Genomic DNA, 18,264 nt, shown 5'->3' with positions numbered 1-18,264 from the left:
GGGGGTCCCCAAAACCCCCCTTCACTCTCCCATGGGTGCATCCCCCCGCGATGCTCTGGGGGCTCTCCCGGGGGGGTTCCCTCTCCCCGGGGGGGGGGTTCCCTTTCCCCTAGGGGGGGCTCCGGGCGGAGCCGTACCGGGGGCGGGCCGGGGGGCGGGCGGGGCGGTGCTGCCCCTCCCGGTGCGGCGGGGCCGGCGGCGGCAGCGCAGCGGGGCCGGGGCCGCTCAGAGCGGTGGCGGAGCGGGGCCATGAAGGTGAAGAAGAGCGGCGGGGCCGGCACCGGAGCCGGGACCGGCACCGGCACCGGGACCGGGAGCGGAGCGGCGGCGGCGGCGCGCACCGAGGAGGAGCTGGGGCGCAAGGCGCTCATCGGGCCCGACGATGTGCTGGGGCTGCAGCGGGTCACCAGCGGTACGGGGAGGGCACCGGGGGGATTTTGGGGGTGATGGGGAGGGAACCGGGGGGCACGGGGTGGCGGTGGCCCCGAGAAAGGGGAAGGAATGGGGATGGTGGGGATGGGGAGTTGGGGTGCGGTGCTGCAGGGGGTGGGGGATGCGGCACCGGCAGGGTTGGGGATGTGGACCCCCCCCACCCCCCGTTACCCCCCAGGGATGCTCAGGTCGGGGAGCAGCCCCCCTGAAGTCGACCTGCCCCACAGGGATGCTCATATTGGGGAGCAGCCCTCCTTGAAGCCCCCTGCCCTACAGGGATGCTTAGATCAGGGAGCAGCCCCCATGAAGCCCCCTGCCCCATAGGGATGCTCAAGTCAGGGGAGCAGCCCCCATGAAGCCCCCCTGCCCCATAGGGATGCTCAAGTCAGGGGAGCAGCCCCCATGAAGCCCCCCTGCCCCATAGGGATGCTCAAGTCAGGGGAGCAGCCCCCCTGAAGCTCCCTACCCCCCAGGGATGCTCATACTAGGGAGCAACCCCCCGCTGTTGGGGGTGGGAGGTCAGGGCTGTGATGCTCCCCGTTGTCCCCCTCCTGCTGCTGTGCCCCTTCATGCGGGGCTGGGCCAAGCTGAACCCCCAGCCCGTGCCCCCTGCAGCGGCGTGGGGGCCACAGATCCAGCGAGGAGGGGGGGCTCCTTTGCCGCAGACCCATCCTGTAGCACCGCTGCTCCTCACAGCATCCTGGGGGGAGCCTGCGGGAGGAGGGTTTGTTGTGCTTGGCCGCACAGCTCGGCTGGGACCAGGCAGTCACTCGCGTTTGGATCTGCTGGGATTGCAGCACCACGGGTCGGGAGAAGATGTGTGCCTCGGGCCAGCCTGGCTGTAGCTCTGCCAGCCTGTCCTGCTGCCCCCCAGACCCTACTGCATGCCCTGGGTCTCCTCTCTGGGTTGTCTCCCTGCAGGCAGCGTGCTGAGCAAAAGGGGAAGAGGAGAGGGCTGGCAGGGGGTTGGGGGTGACCTGGGTGGCCGGCCGTGCGCCCCTTTGCCTTGGAGCGCTCTGTGATGTGGCATCGGGGAAGGATTCGTGTCTCAGGCTGGGGCTGCGCTGCCTGACAAGCCCTGGGGAGAAAGGATGTGGTCGGGAGTGTCGTGCGTGCAGGCAGCCCCGCGGGCCTGCGTGCTGAGCGAGGTGGGGTGAGCGGCAGGAAGGGTGGGGGGGAAAGCGGGGGGCTCAGCGCTGCCCCCGGGGAAAGGGGTCAGGGAGGCTCCTGGGAAGAGGGGCTGCTGATCTGGGGGGGTCCTGGGGTCCAGCTGAGGTGCTGTGGTGGGCTGCAGTGGTGTGATTCAGGCCCAGAAACGCTGCTGCCTGTAGCAGGAGGCGTGCAGCAGGCACTGAAGCGTGCTGCCAGCGTTCTCGGAGGAGCAGCAGTTGGGTGGTGAAGCCGGCGATAGCTGTGCTAAGTGCTGCGTGTCCCTGCTTTACGGGGTCCTGTGTGTCCCTGCGTTCGGTGGTGGTGTCTGGAGGGGCTGCAGACACACGGCCAAACCTTGCCCTGGCTCTCAGGGCGTGCAGACCTCACGTGGCGTCACCGTGGCCGGCACGGGGCTGGTTTCCTGCCTCTTCCAGCCTCTGGAGCACAGGAAGGACAGAGGAAACGCGTGGAAATGCCTCGCTGCCCTCCTGGCAGGAGGCTTGCTGGCGTCAGGGTAATGCAGGGGGTGCAGAGGGGTCCTGAAAAACAAGGACCAGGCACCACAACCTGGTTAATGCCTGGGAAGTGCTTGCCTGTCCTGCTGGGCACGTGGCAGCTGTCAGTACCTGAAGTCCTCAGTGCACATTTTTGGGTGCAGGTGTACAATTTGTCCATGTCGAGTGTGTCTCATTGCCTGACCATACTTTGCAGCACCCCTCCTCAAGGTGTTTCCCACCTGGTGGCTTTAGCAGCAGTATTTTTATAGTCCTTAACACATAACGCTTATTTGGGGCATTCTGTGGCCTTTACTCATTTGCACGGGTCACAGCAAGCTCGTAAAAAGAGACTGGAATTTTTGGCAACGTGAAACCATTCCAGGCTTGTGCTCCAAGCAGAGGGTGCTGCAGGGAGGAGGAAGGACCAGGCTGTGGGAGAGAAGTTCATGGCTACCCCAGCCTGTCCCTTGTGAAGTTGGGGCAGAAATGATGCTTTTGTTGCACTTCTGTGACCCTGAAGTACATGTGTGCAGGGCCATGGCCAAGTTCACACTTCAGTATATAGTTAAAGGCCTCTTGAAATCTTCCTGCCAGGTCCCTGTAGATTTTTATCCCTGCGGGCCTCTGACAGGCAAACTTTTCTCCCCATTTGCCATGGGATAGCACCTCACAGAAACCACACAGGACAGGATTTACCCACACCAAAGATGCGTGCTGGACCTCTCTGGGGTGTGTGTCTGTCCTCGCCGAGTGTCCAGCACTGCGTGGCCCCAAAGGAGGGGAAGGATCGTACAGCAGGGGATGCCAAAATGATTTTACTTCCTGAGAGCCTTGTTCTAGCTCCTCATTCTCACCTCCCTCTCTTCCTCTTCAACTTTTGGCTTAAGCACTGCCATAAACCTGGATTCAACTCCTTCCTCATTCTTTCTGCATGCAGCTTGGTGTATGCACCCTTGGGGTTATGTGCCTGGGGTTAGGACAATATTTAGGGTGTGCCTTGTGCCTGGCTTGAGTTTGGAAGGAGGATATGAACTGGGGGATATGGGGAATGCTCCTCAGACCAGGAGAAAGACCAGCAAGTAGCCTCTCCTGTCTGTGTTTTAATGTGTGGAGAATAAGTGAAGCTTGTAAGGAGTATCTGGTATCCTGACCTTGGTCACGTATGTCTTTTAAAGGGTATTAACAGCAGTGAAAGGCCTTGAGATGCATTAAGGGGACTATCAGAGAATGGTAAATGGAGAGGTACACAGTTAAAATTTCTTTTTTTTTTTTCTTTTTTTTTTTTTTTTTTTTTTCTTCAGCCCTCTTCTTAATTAATCCCTTCCCTTTGCACACCTCAGTGCTTGTGCCACCAAGTCATCCAGACTCGTGGCCACAGTCACCCTCCTTTCAGCAGTCCTGGCTCTGATGCCTGCAGTCGTGGTGCCCCAGCCAGTTTGAAGTTGAAGCAGAAGTCGGTGATGGGGTGAGAATTGCAACAGCGAAATCCTGGTACCCTGAGCATCCCTGGAGGTTCCAGATGGGGTGTGTGAGTTAGGAGAGGGACCACACAGGGTGGCTGGGGTGTTAGCAGGGCACTGTGCTTCCTCCAGGAGGCCCCTTCCAGCCCTGTGCATTTGGGGTGCTCTGACCCTGCAGGAGCTCTTTTGGAGCCAGGCTTTTGCTGTCCTGTGCTTGCTCTGCCTGCTGCAGATCTCCTCGACATGCTCCTTTCTGGTATGCTGGGGAGATCTGCTTGCCCCTCTGTCCCAGAAGAGCAGGGTCTCTGAACCCAATCTGCTGCTTGTGGTTGCTATATGCTCACCAGGCAGTGCACAGGCAGGCTGCTAGCCGTGCTCTGGTATTTGGGTGGGGGGAAAGTCCTTGCTTCTGCCTCAGGAAGCACAGCTGGGCTTTCCCTTTCTGATAGGTACAGCTGACGAGTGACTAAATGTTAAATGTCTTGGGCTGGGGAGCTGGAGAAGCAGGATGTGGCTCTGTGGCAAAGTGCGCTCGCTGCTAAACCAGAGAAACCCCTTCGGTAACTAGCCAGAAAAGCCAGCTGGGCTCTGCTCTTAATGTCTTCCTAATAAGCTTAAAGGGGGAGTTGTGCAAACTGTCCTGCATATGCTGTGTCCTTTCAATGTTAAACTCTCCAGCAGTTCCAGATCACTTCTGGGCACTAAAAAGCCTGATGGGTCTGGGGGGCTGCCCCGGGGTTTTTTGGCTGGCCTGGCTCTGGTGCCACTCCAGCTAGATTAGGTGGAAGGCAAACGAACCACTTCCTTTGCAATTAGCAGGATTTGTTACTTGCTCATACAACTGTGCTTGCAAAGAGGAAAACCTTGTGACGTGATTAACTTGGGATTAGCAAAAGGAGCAGGGCAGAGCTCACTTCAAATTGCTATTAATTACCACAGCAGCCAGAGGATCAGAGGAGCCCGCTTACAGTTATTGGGATGTCGGTGTCTGCGAATGCCACGTTCTGCTCTGTGGGGCCAGCTGAGAAGCTGGGGCCCGGTGTCCCTTGTCCCCGATGTCCCTTGTCCCCGATGTCCCTTGACCACGCTGAATCTTGCAGCTTTGCTGGGTCACGCCGTGCTACTCCCACATTAGCTGCAGGGCAAAGCTAATTCCAGCAGAGCTTTAATTTCTTTCTCTGTCTTTGGGGTTGGAGCCGTCGGTGGTCAGCAGGAAGGTGATATTACTGCCTTTGCAATGCCAGCCCCTTTTGCCAGCATGTGCTAGCACCTGCTGTCAAACAGACACGTAACAAAAGGCACGAGGTTGCCCTGTGTATAATAATCTCAGGCACCCGTACAGTTTGCCTCTAATAATATAAAGCTGATCTTGTAAGCTTTGTATTTTAAGCTTTACTCTAAAGCTTATTTTGTTTTAGAAAACCAAAGGGTTAAATAATTGATTACATACTCGGGAACAATTACAAAACAAAACCTAAGTATAAGGAACACACACTTAATCATTTCTGAAACTAATCTCTTCCTTGAGCTGTCATTTAGGATTTCTCTGAGACTTCTCTCAGCAGCTTTAGCTAAAGGCCAACTTGGCAGAGGGCTGCCTGAACGGGCAGGGCAGACCCTCGGTGGGTGACTTTCCTACCCGATTTGCTGTAGCGTTAACAGGAAGCTGATGTGTGCAAATCAATCTTCAAAGCCGTGCCTGGACTATGACTTTCCTTTCCTTCCCCAATTAATTGAGGAAATTTATTGTACGAGGAGCTGTGATTAGCTGGGGGTGTTTGTCAGGAGGTTAATGAATCACCGTTCTGACTTGTCCGGGGCTGTGATGTGTAAAAGTGTTTTGATATGCTGATTTCTCCTAGCAGAGCAGCATCCCAGGGCTATGTCAAGCTGCTGTCACCGTGGCTTCTTTCCCAGGCAACACAACATACGTCGAGAACCTTTTCAAGGCTTTGTGACAACTCACATCCGAAAGTGTTGTGTAGATGAAGGGTTTTGTTAGCAGTCTCACGCTACAATATGGCCTGCTAGATTTCCAAGGGGAGCACACATGGCATGTGTGTAGCCCAGGATGCCGAGCTGGCAGCTGAGTGGGTTTCTCCTTCTGCCAGTGTTGCTGGTTGGGGCCATTCCGGGTGGAAATGGCAAAGATAACTAAATAAATAGATAAAGGGAAAGCTGTGGTGGGGGCTGGGGGAGTCAGCTTAGTGCAGGGTCTGATTGCTTTGGGTTAGTCCTGTGCAAGACCAACGCGAGCTGATTTTGGTAATGTTCTCTGCTTGTTAATGTTCTCTGCATCGTTTCAGACTTTGTGTGCAGTCAGCATAAACCAGGGGGCAAGAAACAGTGTTTGGAGGCCTTAGGGATGAAGAAAAGGGCAGCTCCTACCTTCCTTAACAAGGCCTGGAGAGCTGTGGTCAAATTAATTGTGAGAGGGAGAGGTCTGGAAAGCTCTAGCAACAAAAACAAGGGAAAAAAAAGCAGGCTGCCACAAACAAGCAGAGCCTGGGAGGCCTGTCGAGGACTCTGTGTGTTGTTTGGGAAGGCACGCTGCCGTGTGGGTGCACCTTATGGGTAACAAGGACCATCACAAACACCCCAGCTCAGACCCTGCTTGGATGCACTCCACGCTTAATGCACAAATGTGTCGCTGCAGAAAAGCTCCTGTGGGAATCCTCCTAGAGCAAGAGCTTCTTTCTCCGGGGCATTCGCAGCAGGCTAATTACTGAGCTAGGCAGGAGGGCTGCAGGTGCCTCCTTCCCTGATTACCCCTGGCCTTTGCTCATCCCATGGCTTTAGAAATGGAGTGGGGAGATCCTGTCCTCTCAGCAGCTTCCCCAGAGCAGCAGGGTGCTGGGGGCAGCTCCCCTGGGGAGCGAGGGGTCCGATCTCAGTGCTGAATGTGCAGCAGGGCGACGAGGCAGTCGTGGGGAGCTCTGCCATGCTCCGGTGCCACGTGCTGCTTCAGGATCTTGGCTTGCTTGTCTGCCATCCTCTTTACAGGGCTTGAACTGCTGAGGCAAAGGGCAGGGGAGATGGTTTAGTGTTTTCATTAGTTGAACTCTGGTTGTCTAAGCAGACGTATCAGTACTGCCTGAAACCTGCCCTGCCTTCCCCTTGAGGTCTCGTACTCAGTCCTGCGTCAACGCTCTGCGTCTTGACTGGGTTTGTGCTATTTTTGCTCGCTTCCTCCTGAGGCTCTCCAATCTGATAATCTCCTAATCTCCAGCTCCTAGCAACTCATCTGCAGTTGTCTTTGCTTTATACCTGGCTTACATCTTGGGAGCAGTCTTCAAAATACCTTCTGACCTTGTTGCCTAATGCGTGTTAAGAAATAGGCCTGCGTGGCAACAGGGGCCGTCTCATCCCCTAAATTCTTGCGATTGCCTGTGCTGGGGAGAGGTGTTCCTATCACAAGTCACTGACATTGCATTTGTTTCTTGTATGGCATCTTCCTGATTTGCATTCTTCACTACCGGAGTTTGAGTTCTTCCTTACCCCTGCCACACTCCGCTCTCCTCTCTGGGTGATTAAAGCTTAAAATAGGAGCTGCCCAATCTGAGCTTGGACGCTCTGATGAGCAGCACAGAAATATCTCTGATGTCTGTGGGAGAGGACACGTGCTTTCCCCTGGTTGCAGAGAAGGAGAGGAGATCTTGAAAGGAGCATGACAAGCAGTGCTAACCCTTTCACTCCTGTGAACAACTTCTCTTCATAAAATGTGCCTGGTGAGGTGGTTGCAAAGGACACCTGAAGTTTTAGCACTGACTTTTAGCTTTCTCTGATGAGGATTAAACACCTAATCTCATCCCCGGGATAACTGAAATAACAGGGAGAGGGCAGGAGGAGAAAGTGCCTTCATTAGCTTTTCTCTTCTGGGGATAGGCATTGTGTGATTTCTCACCTTTGTGTTCCTTTGTAACATCAGCTTGTTAAAATATATGTCTGGAAATAAGAATGAGGGTTCACACTGTACCACTGCTCGCAAAAGAACAGGCAGTACCTGCTGCTATTGTCTGGGCTGTGTTGTTGGTTTCTTTTGCAGTCTCAGTTGTTCTTGGGAGGGGAGGAAGGTTTCCCAGGTCAGAACTGGCTCTTTGCTGGATGAGGACAGTGGAGGTACCACCTCAGAGCTGTAAACAGGGAACGAGCAGCCGCTGTGTCTCATAACAAAGCTAGAGATCTCTTGATGAATGCCAAGCTACACATTTTTGTTTGTTTGTTTGTTTGAGCACTTTTTTATACAAAGGGGATAGGAGAATTTATACAGAAATCCATTGTGTCTGGCTCAGGAAGTCCACCACCGCTGCTGCTTCCTGAGACTGCCGCAGTGTTGCTCGTTGTGCTTCCAGCCTCTTCGAAACCATGGTAGGTCTTAAGATAGAAAATGTCCATAAGAGTAGGGACTTGCAGATTTTTGGGTGTGATACAGAGATTATGGGGAAAAAAAAAGCCAAAGAAGCACGAGCAGGAAGAGTGATGCGAGTGAGAAGTAAATGCTGGTGTAGTAGGCTTGGCCAATTTGCAAGAGTTTGCTCTGTGCTTTCAGCACAACTTGGTGAGCTTCTTCCAGGAGGATTTTGGGTTTGGAGGTCTGGGATATAGTAATTCTCTGTGCTTTAGGAAGGGGTAGGAAATGCTTCTCTTTTGTGATTTGGTTTTGCACTACTTACTATGGGTATGCCTCAGAACAAAAGACAATCTGCTGGGTTGTCTAAGATGATGCTGATGAGTCCATTCCTCCATTCCCTGTTCAGAGGGTGCTTTCCATCAGTGGTGAATCAGCTGAGTACTGAGGGCTTGTGAGACACCGTGATTATTGGGTTCCTGATGGGGAAATACACAGCCTGCTTTGGGGGAAGCAGAAGAAACAAGAAAATATTCTGTCCTGAGCAACCAAAACTACCTTTTTTGTAATGATCCACTTCATTTAATGGAGGCTTGAGCAGCATTATGTCTCACTGAAGCAGACGTGGATGCTGCCTCCATTCCCCAAATTGTGCTTACTGGGACTTAGGGTAATGAAAGCAGATGATGCATTTAAGTGCGTCATGGAAGTGTGGGCAACTGGGCCCTGCAGTAATTTAAAAATAAGCGTGTGTGAGATGAGATTAGCAAATTTGACAGTGCTCAGCTAAGCAGAAGTTTCTGCCAATTCCAAACACAACATTCCCGATAAGACCTACCAGTGTGCCATGGGTTTCTACTGTGTTTGGGAAGAACATGGCTACAGATTTTTATCTATTTATTTATTTATTTTTTTAAATACAGACTAAGAGGAATATACACTTTTTTTTTTTTTTTTAAAAAAAAAAAAAAGCACTTGATTGCAGTGCTTTCCCTCTATGGTAGCTAATCCTCCCAGCCGTCACCCGGTTAGATACTGGCATGCTGATTAAAATAAATAAAGGGTTTCAAATACTTTCCGTGCAAAAAGAGTTGGGGAAAAAAATAGCTCAGGGGTGCCAACGTCAGGAACAGGAGCCCGATGGGGATTCTGCTTGGGGTTTATTCCTCTTCCGGGGGCTCGGCTTCGCTCTCCTCTCCTGTGGATGAGTCGGGGCCAGTTGCTGTAGCAACACTGCTGCCAAGGAGGGGGATAAAGCTGTTGCCATGGCGCTGGATAGGAAGGAATCCTGCAGAAGGAAAACACTTAATAATTAACTTGCAGACAAATGCAGCTTCAGGCTTGCCTTCGTGCTCTAGGGAAAGTGTCCCGGGCTCCCAGGCGACCGCGGGCCCGTCCTGCAGCCCCTTGCCTTGATGGAGAGCAGCTGGCCGAGCGTGGCTGTGGGAGGTGAATTCGGGGCTGCAGCTGCTTGGAGGTGGGAAGGTGTAGGATGAAATAAGAATTTGGGCTGGCTGTTGTCTTAGATCCTTAAATTACTTACGACCGCATGGCATCTGCATGAAGACTGCTCAACTTTGGGGCTTAGGGCAAGGGGTTTATATAAATTTCTGGCCCCTCATCCTGGGTAGAGTTAAAATGAGAACAGAAAAGACAATGTCATGCACTTCTTAGGGCATTTCATCTAGCAGTAGGCGTTTGTTTTCTTGTGGCTGTGAAAAGATTGAGCTTTTATCTTATTCTTCCTGCTAGCGCAGGTACCCGTGTTAGATTTAATTTGTGCCGTGTTGACAGGAAAAGGGAAACCTCCCTGCCAAATGCCAGAGAGGCTTCAAGCACAATTCTGTCTCAAAGCCTGTTTCCTTTGAGCATTCACCATCTGGTGGTGGTGGTGGAGAGTAGTAAAATCGTCTGGAGAGTAGGTTTAATACTCGTGTTCATCGTCCCAATGAGCGCTCAGACAGTCCTCCAAGTTAAGAAGATTTGCAAAGAATAAAAGGCTTCCAGGAAGGTAAAGGTGCTAGATGTGCAATTCGCATTGAGCCACGGCTAGGAGCAATCTTTCATAATGCTGACTGTGGCTGTCTTTGTCTTTCACTGCAGAGGGGTCTGATTTCTTTAATTACAGATTCCAGCAGGAGAGCTTGTTGTTTGGTAGCTGCAACGTGTGGCATTTGGGATGTTCTTTCGCTGCAGTAGAGCAAGCTTTTATTTGCTCCTTATCTACAGGATGTGAACCATAACCCCAAGCCATAATGTAGGTACCTGATTTGTTGCACCTGTGCTGACGTAGGAGTTGTAATAGACAGGTGTGATCTCCATCAGCACCGTGACTTGGGTTTGTATATTCAATGAATAAGCCCCAGGTGGATGGATATATTTAGAAATAGGAAAAGCAAACAGAAGTAAGTCATTAACTCAGACTAACAACTGCCATTAGTATCTTAGAATTAGAATGTTAAAGTATTACCTCTACCTTGAAACTTCTAAAAGAAGTCTTCTAGAACATGCAGATGCATTGTCATTCAACAGCTATCTTGGCTTTCATACGCACATTTGTTTAGATTTGCCAGGACAAATTATTGGAGCTGCTTTCAATCTGTGCTTATCAGCAAAGTGAAAAGTAATCAGGAGGCACCAGCACTCTTTCTGCGGAGGGGAAGCTGATATTCAGGCCAGAAGGCTGCTCAAGGCACAGCAGGGCTGACGCTTGGAATGATGACTTTCTACCAAAGACACCGCCACTGGTGGAAGCAGGGAAAGGCTCTGTTCCCAGAGCAGTTCCTCGTACTGGGAAAGGCTTCAACGCCATTTCCAGTGCTGAGGAAAAAGTCCTGGCTTGGGACAAGCATGGATGGAGAGAAGAGGGTGTGCTTTGTCTGCAGAGGGCTGGAGGTAGCAGAGATGGCACAAGGGAGGAGGACAATTCCTGTTCCAGCTAAGTGCAGTCGGCTTAGTGCCCACAAAGCTGCTTAGCGCATGCATTTTGCCAGAGGGCAGCTTTTAAAAGAGGCAAAGCCTCTTACACCGAGAAGGCAAGGATTTGGTGGAGGTGCTGACTATTCTCAATACCCTGAGGAGAAATGGAACCAGGGGATGCTGGCACAAAGTTGGAAAAAAGTGACGACCTTTTAGCACTGGGGCAGAGAGGCCTTTTTCCTATTCTGTCCAAGCAGGGCAGCGTGAGCACGCAGTACTGGGGCTGTCTTTGTAGACATCAAGCCTTCACTTTAATTTGCTTTCCTCTGCAGATTATTTGTGCACTCCAGAGGAAAACGTTTACAAGATAGACTTCACCAGGTTCAAAATCCGGGACATGGAATCTGGCACAGTGTTGTTTGAAATCACCAAACCAGCAGCATCAGGTGAGTGCGCACACAAAATACTGTTTTAATGAAGAAACAAATGCTCATGTCTGCTTCCTTTTGCCATGCCCTTTACTCAACGTGTGTCCCAAAAATACGAGACACTTTCACCTACAAGAAGGTTTGAGTCCCAGCTTGCAGCAGAAGTCCTATTCAGGTATCACTTTGTCCTAATAGTGAACAGAAGTCATTGCTACTGTATTCTTGTGATTGCCATCTGTGGTGAGAAAGGACAGATGGATATTGTAAATAGAAGCAAAGAAGGAGGAGGTCAGCACTTGTTACTTTGCTGGCTGTTCATCAGCTAGAATCCTCCTGTTCCTAGCTTAGCTGTTAGCCTCATGGCTTTCGGTCAGGAGTCTTGAAAATGGTATTTCCAAAAGGGACAACCTTTATGTCAGATGTGCAAACTGAAAATTAGACAAACTGAAAATTTGCATCCTACTCTCGCCTCCATTAATTTGTTAGGTGTTACTTGTAAGCGTCACAGTGTTACTGTTACCAGCGATAAAACGAAACAAAACACCAGTGCAACTGTTCTTTTCGTGATCACGTATTGTTTTGTATCTTCCTCATTTCCCTGCATGTGAGAGGAAGTTTTCTGTAGCTTAAAGATAACAAACCCAGTATACTATGGTGAAATGGCTTGTTCAGAGTCACTCTGCAATGCTGAATCAGAGGTAGGAGCAGTAAGTACCTTCAGAAGATGTGTATCAAACCAAAGGGCAGTCTTGCAAACACTCACTGAGTGACCAGCAGTGGATGGCTTAGAGAGGACAGGAAGATGGTAAGCCCATCATCCAGCATTCTTGGAATAGTTTCCTGGCCTATATTATTGCATGATTGCAGGAGTTCCTTTGGAGCAGATGATGTCATCATATTTAATAGCCTTCATTTTTTTTTTTTGTCCTATGGCAAGGAATCTCCCTGCTTAACCACATGCTATGGTTAGGACTGTCTACATTTGCCTTGGATCTATTGCATGCTAGTGTCTATTGCATTAAGTGTCCTATAATTATTGCACTAGAAGAGACGGTGAGCAGCTAAGTTTTAAAGCTCCCAATTTATATACTCTCAAAAAACAGAGTTTCGCCTCCCTTCAATGTCAGCGAGAGAACCCTAAGAGGAACTTTGTAACGCAGATAAGAGTTAGGTTTGTTTGTTGTTTCTCTTCTTCTTCTCCTTTTTATTTTTTTTTTTTAAATAAATACCTTTAAGGAAATTGTCTTGATAACAATTTAAAGTTCATTCTGTACAAAGTTGCCCCCCCTCATACCATACTGACTCTGAAATTCTTGTGTGAATCTCATTGTGACTTATGAACTTGGATAATAAATCTGTTAAAGAATTGAGTGTAATGAAATCACTGAAGTGGCTCCTATTAACAATAAGGAAAATAAGAATTAGAATCTCTAATGCATAGGTCATACTCCTTTAGTTTGGTGAGGAACCCAGAAACTTTGATCTGTGAACCTTTTTGCTCTTAAGGCACATTTTTTTAGTTAAAATAAACAACCATTTACTGTTTGTGCAGACTCTTTACAGAGAGCTCTTTGTTGATTCAGTGTTCTGCCAGAAGGGAGCTTTAGGTATGTTTTGTCCAGGAGAATTGATTTCTGGCGCTGCCAAATCAATTGAAATGGTGCAGTCTGGGGCACATAAGGAGAGCAAAACTGCCACTGAAGCTGAGATCAGTGCTTATTGAGGAATAAATCACCTAACAAGGAATATACCACCTATTTTTCACAGTGGTAGTATCAAAAAGAATGTTCTCCAGGTGCAGTCTGTGTGTTGTGCTCTGCGTGAATATAGGCATAAATTTGCCAACCTTGTCAGTGAGCAGAAGAGCCTGGGAAAGGTGCATTCTGGTGCAGAATGTCCTCCAGGTTTTTTTACTGTGCTTCATCGTATCGTGCAGACTCCAAAAAGACACGGAGAGGTTCTCTGTGGAGGAGAGGAAAGTTAATGTGGTATTTTCACTGGATTTCTGTTTCTCAGACGACAGTGATGGAGCTTTGCTTTGCGCTTTTCCAGAACGTGAACACAATGACAAGAAGGACATTGACCCAAATGCAGGCCGGTTTGTACGCTATCAGTTTACCCCAGCTTTTCTTAGACTTCGGCAAGTGGGAGCCACGTAAGTAATTGCTCCTGTCCTACCTTGTCCAGTACAGGAAACAACTGGAATCTTATAAAAAGTGGCTGTTGCTTGTTGATCCTGTCAGGAAGCTGAGTTAATAGGGATCTTTTGGTATGATCTCCAAACATATTTAATGTGTGCCTTGCTTTCTCCATTCCTCTAGCTTGTTGACATACCTCAGGAATAGGCATCAGGTTGAGGAGATTAATGCTAAAAGAGGCAAAATGATGGGCAGACCACCCAGATATTCCAACTCATTTGCACCAGAATAATGTTTGACATGTCTAGTAGTACATGTGCATCCACCAATAAACCACAGCGAAATATGACACCTAAAGGATCTTTCTGTAAAGCATCAAGCCAAAGTTCTTGCTCCTGTAATACAGCTGAAAGGCCGTATCATTTCTTTAGTATAAGTTAAGTTCGGAGTAATTTATCTGTGGTTATATAGTGTGCACGGGGAGATGCAATTTTGGCTTGTATTTCCTTTTCTAACCCCCCAAAGTAGTAGCCGGGGGGGTTCTTTGTCTGTGCTGGAGATTTTAGAAGGATATGGGTTATTATATGGCAGGTTCTTTGTTATCTTTGTTTTTCTGTACATTCACTTAAGTTTAAATTAGATCTAATTAAGAGCTTTATGCCCATTGCTATTACAGCATTAAGTCCATAATACTATAATTGAGCATCAGTTACAGTTTGTAGTAAGAACCTATTTTTTTTACGTATGTAAAATCATGTTGGATTGCAGTTTGATAGATCCCATCAGCAGGAAACATATTTCACAAGAACTGATGTACATTAGCCTTGGTGGAAAAAAAAAAAAAAAAAAAAAAAGAAAAAGGATTTTCAAGAGCTAAATTAAAATTCAGCATTTGGTTGTGATAAAAAAAGAATTACAATTTGTTGACAGTGTTTAGAGCAAAGTTGCACATAACCACTTCCTCCTCGTTTTAAAGAGCTACACCGTTTAGATTTTGTCTTGGAAGAAAAAATTATGTACCATTTAGCACCTTTTTGACTGCTATTCTGTTAAAATGGTAAACACACAACTTCTGATTTGTGCTAAACTACTCACAATGTATTCCAAGGTTAGTCATAATTAGTGTATCATATATAATTAATACTACCTTTCTCTCAGAGGTCATGCTTCCTAGTAAGATAAACTTGAATTTGGAGCTGATTGAAACTTCTTCCCTTTTACTATTTAAAAAGCAGAAAAGGATGAAAGACAGTTTATCAGTATATGTTTTATTTTTAATGCCTATCAGAAGAATTAAAATAATTTAATAGCAGTGTAACTTGAATGCAATGCAATAAGGAACTTCTACTGAATGACCTAGTGAAGTACCCAGTATATTTAGAGGGATCTGTTTTTCACTGAAGATGATTTTAAGGTTGTAAAATTGTCTTGTGTTTCCTTTCTTTCCTTTTTTTTTTTTTTTCTTTTCCTTTTTTTTTTTTTTTTTTTTCCGTAGTAAAAATAATTAAGATAAAGTATAAACTATGATTTATAATGCCATGTGTTGTCATTGTGAACTTTTTAGGAAATGGAGGAAAAGATCCTGTGAATAATACCAGTGCTTTTTAGTTTTGGCTTTTCTTAGAAGAGCTCTATTCTACGTTTCAGGAATGGTTGAAACTCATGCTTAAGGAATAAAACTCATTTCACTCTTATCTTTCTTTTTCAGGGTGGAATTCACAGTAGGGGACAAACCCATCAATAACTTTCGCATGATTGAGAGGCACTACTTCCGGGATCAATTGCTCAAGAGTTTTGATTTTGAATTTGGGTTCTGCATTCCCAGCAGTAAAAATACTTGTGAGCACATCTATGAATTCCCACAGCTCTCCGAGGATCTCAGTAAGCTCTTTTCAATTACTGTGAGGTTAATCTCAGGTGTTTTGAAGAAGCACTTTCTTACAAGCTGTCTATAAAAAGTGGCTATGGCAGAATACTTCCAAGTACCTCCCAGACAAAGATTTATTTATTTATTTATTTATTTATTTTTTCCCTTCATAGAAGGGAAACTTCAGCGTCTGGGATAATTGTGTCTTTATAAAAATAACTAAAAACTAGGACTACGAAGATATCCAGTTATGTTCTATTTTACTGTTTTATATACTACATTGATTGAGAAGTTGTTTTTTTTTTTTAGTATGACCACAACTTTTATTTTTTCTCCCCTCTCCCAAGACTAACAGGCAGGAATACTAAATCTGAGTGACCTTACATTCTTTATAACCCCAATAATGTATGTCAGTACTCGTATTACAGTCTGTGGAAAATGCAGTGGTATACTGCTGTCTCACCACAAGAAATTTCTTTTGAACTGTTTTGAGGATAGGTAGAACACTTTACTTTGTATGGTGCCTTAACATGTTTGGGTTCCTTAGAACTTTAAACAAAGGGTTTGGGTAGTTTTTTGGTTGGGCTTTTTTTTTTTTTTTTTTTTAACTAGAGTGTTTGCTGCTATCTGAGTAATGCTATTAAACATAACTGAGACGAAGTCTCCACGAAACCCAGTGCAGACTATTTGCCTCTGTGTAACACAATTATTTTATTTTTTTCCCCACAGTTCGAGAGATGATCCTTCATCCATATGAGACACAGTCGGACAGTTTCTACTTCGTAGATAACAAGCTGGTGATGCACAACAAGGCGGATTATTCATACAGTGGAGGACCTTGAGCACAGGATGGGCAGCCAACCTGTGCTGGCCTTCACTTTCCTATCGAAGTCGTCAGGGACACCAACACCTTCAGTTCAGTTGCCTACAACGTCAACTGGACAAGAATCCACAAACCAAGGACTCTGCCACAGTAGGAGTTTCATGACTAAATTTGCCAGTGTAATCTCTTTCGATCTTTGAAGCAGGCCCAGTTCTTCAGAACCCTAAGCAGTTCTACAATGCTAAGTGATCTTTGGATACCACTTCCCTAAGTTCTTTAGGTGTCTGCTTTGAAAATGGCCTTGTGGGACCTGGGGGATTTTGCCCTAATTGTGCAGATTTGTGTTCTTGTCCTCAAGCATTTTTAGGACGTGATTGCTTTCTCAAAGAATGCAATCAGAGAAACCACGTGAGTGGATGGATGCAAATGCAGAGTTTTGTTTATTTCTTTCTCTTTGTGAATGCTTCAAAAGCATGGTCAATGTAACTTGTACATCCAGTTGAAAACCTTTCAAAATCAAGTATCATCCTTAGATTATTTCTCTAAATAAGCATCTCATCCTTTTGTTTTGTTCCTTCTATGTATATATTTTTTTTAATCTTGGAAATAATGAAACTTGCAGTGAAGACCAGTATTTCAATGACAGCTATTTTTAATCAGGTACTGTCCATTTGCATTTCAGATGGAAGCAAAATAGTGTTGAGTGTATACAAACCATCATAAGCATTCTCCATTAATTTCATTTCTTGCAAATTGAATCTAGAATAATCTGGAAAAAATGAAGGATTTTAGTTTTGCTTTAACACTTATACAGAGCTAACATTCAGCCTATTCATGCTATACGTTATACATGCCTGTTCTCTTTCATCTCTGCTCATAGTAAAACAAGGGCTTCAGCAATGCTTGCTAGAGCAATGCTTTGATTTGTCTAGGGCAATCAGAAGGTGTGGAATATCCAATTTTTCATTCGAGTCTGAAGAATGTTATAATGGTGTTTTTCCCTTTGTTAAAAATGTTTTGCATTGGATATTAATACAAGAGAATCAGTCTAATAATGTAGCCTTTAAGCTACAGCAAAAATATAGCAAAAGCTCTCTCTTCAGACTCCGTAAGAAGTCTAAGAACAATCTTGCACAAGTTTCTCAGGCTGTACTTCTTAGAAAGGTATTAGTGCAGTGAAGCAGCAACATCAAAAGAGTAAACTAGTGCATGCAAAACAAAACCTGAGAAGGCTGTGTGGGGTGAAAAGCTTTCATCCTTTATTTTTGCCTAAGTAGCCTGTTGTCATGAAACCCTTACTCTAAAGATGAGTTCAGAGATACTTAAAAAGAAAAAAAAAAAGGCAGTTGCAGTTTGTAGATATTTCTATAAATACTTGATGTCTCCATGTCTATTTCTGTGAGTTTAAGTGGAACGTTGTATGTTAGCCTCAGATATGTGTGACTGTAATAATTTTTATAAAATAGCATTTCCAGTTAACATCTTTCTAGTCACAGTCCAAATCAAACAGGAGAACTACAAATGGTTTCAAATGCAGCCATCTGTCTAAGAACAGGGAGATTTTGTACTATTACTGGAGTTGTGATCATTATCAAATGTGTTAGCATTTGTATCTGTTTTGGCTTTCTTTAATTCTGAAGGAGGATTCAATTTTCTAAAGAAATACAGTGAGTTTAGGTACTGTACTCTTGTACTGTAGTACAAGTTTCTTTTTTTTTTTTTTTTTTTTTTTAAGATTGAAAGTATGTAGAGTTCACTGATTTTACACAGTATCTTACAGTAATTATTATCACAATGAGATTTGTATTTATTGCTATTTTTTTGACTCTAGTGTATAAAACCATAAAATTTAGCCTACAGCTGACTTACCAGTTTGAGGTTTGCAAAGAATTTCCTTATTTGTAATATGCTTTGAGCTACTGATCACTAAGTTTTATAGCACAACAATTACTAAAGGTGAAAATAGTTTCAAAAGTCTAGGTCCTCCTCACTTTTTTTTTTTTTTTTTTTTTTTTTCCATCAAGGATGTTAAACTACCCTTATATTCAATGATGTTTTGCAAATTTGAATATTGATGAATTTTGTTCCAACTCTTGGATGAGCGTATGTACTGACTTGAAGACAGATCAAGTGTTTCTGAGTAGCACCTCCTATACAGGTTTTTTTTGTTTGTTTGTTTGTTATCTTTAAACTCTTACCT

At 46.2% G+C, this 18,264-nt stretch overlaps 1 protein-coding gene across 2 annotated transcripts; it reads left to right on the top strand.

Moving 5' to 3' along the window:
* The first annotated feature begins 196 nt into the window (after positions 1–196).
* On the top strand, positions 197–17,472 carry UNC119 (unc-119 lipid binding chaperone). 2 transcript variants are annotated; one of them, XM_084492769.1, is made up of 5 exons: positions 197–412; positions 11,141–11,254; positions 13,289–13,391; positions 15,083–15,255; positions 15,971–17,472. In XM_084492769.1, exons 1-5 carry the CDS (start codon positions 250–252, stop codon positions 16,081–16,083), a joined length of 666 nt encoding a protein of 221 aa, XP_084348895.1. In that variant the 5' UTR covers positions 197–249; the 3' UTR covers positions 16,084–17,472. The 2 variants fall into 2 exon arrangements, with proteins under 2 accessions (XP_084348895.1, XP_084348894.1); XM_084492768.1 differs by having other exon boundaries at positions 13,253–13,391.
* Positions 17,473–18,264: the final 792 nt, after the last annotated feature.

Source organism: Aythya ferina (assembly GCF_964211825.1).
Source record: "Aythya ferina genome assembly, chromosome: 19".
NCBI classification, from domain to species: Eukaryota; Metazoa; Chordata; class Aves; order Anseriformes; family Anatidae; genus Aythya; species Aythya ferina.
This window is presented reverse-complemented; position numbering and strand designations above follow the sequence as displayed.

Bases quoted from the DNA above. Each gene is read 5' to 3' on its own strand.
- UNC119 (XM_084492768.1), top strand. From the start codon at position 250: ATGAAGGTGAAGAAGAGCGGCGGGGCCGGCACCGGAGCCGGGACCGGC. The intron at 413-11,140 runs GTACGGGGAGGG...TTTCCTCTGCAG, and splicing joins GCTGCAGCGGGTCACCAGCG to ATTATTTGTGCACTCCAGAG. The intron at 11,255-13,252 runs GTGAGTGCGCAC...TCTGTTTCTCAG, and splicing joins CACCAAACCAGCAGCATCAG to ACGACAGTGATGGAGCTTTG.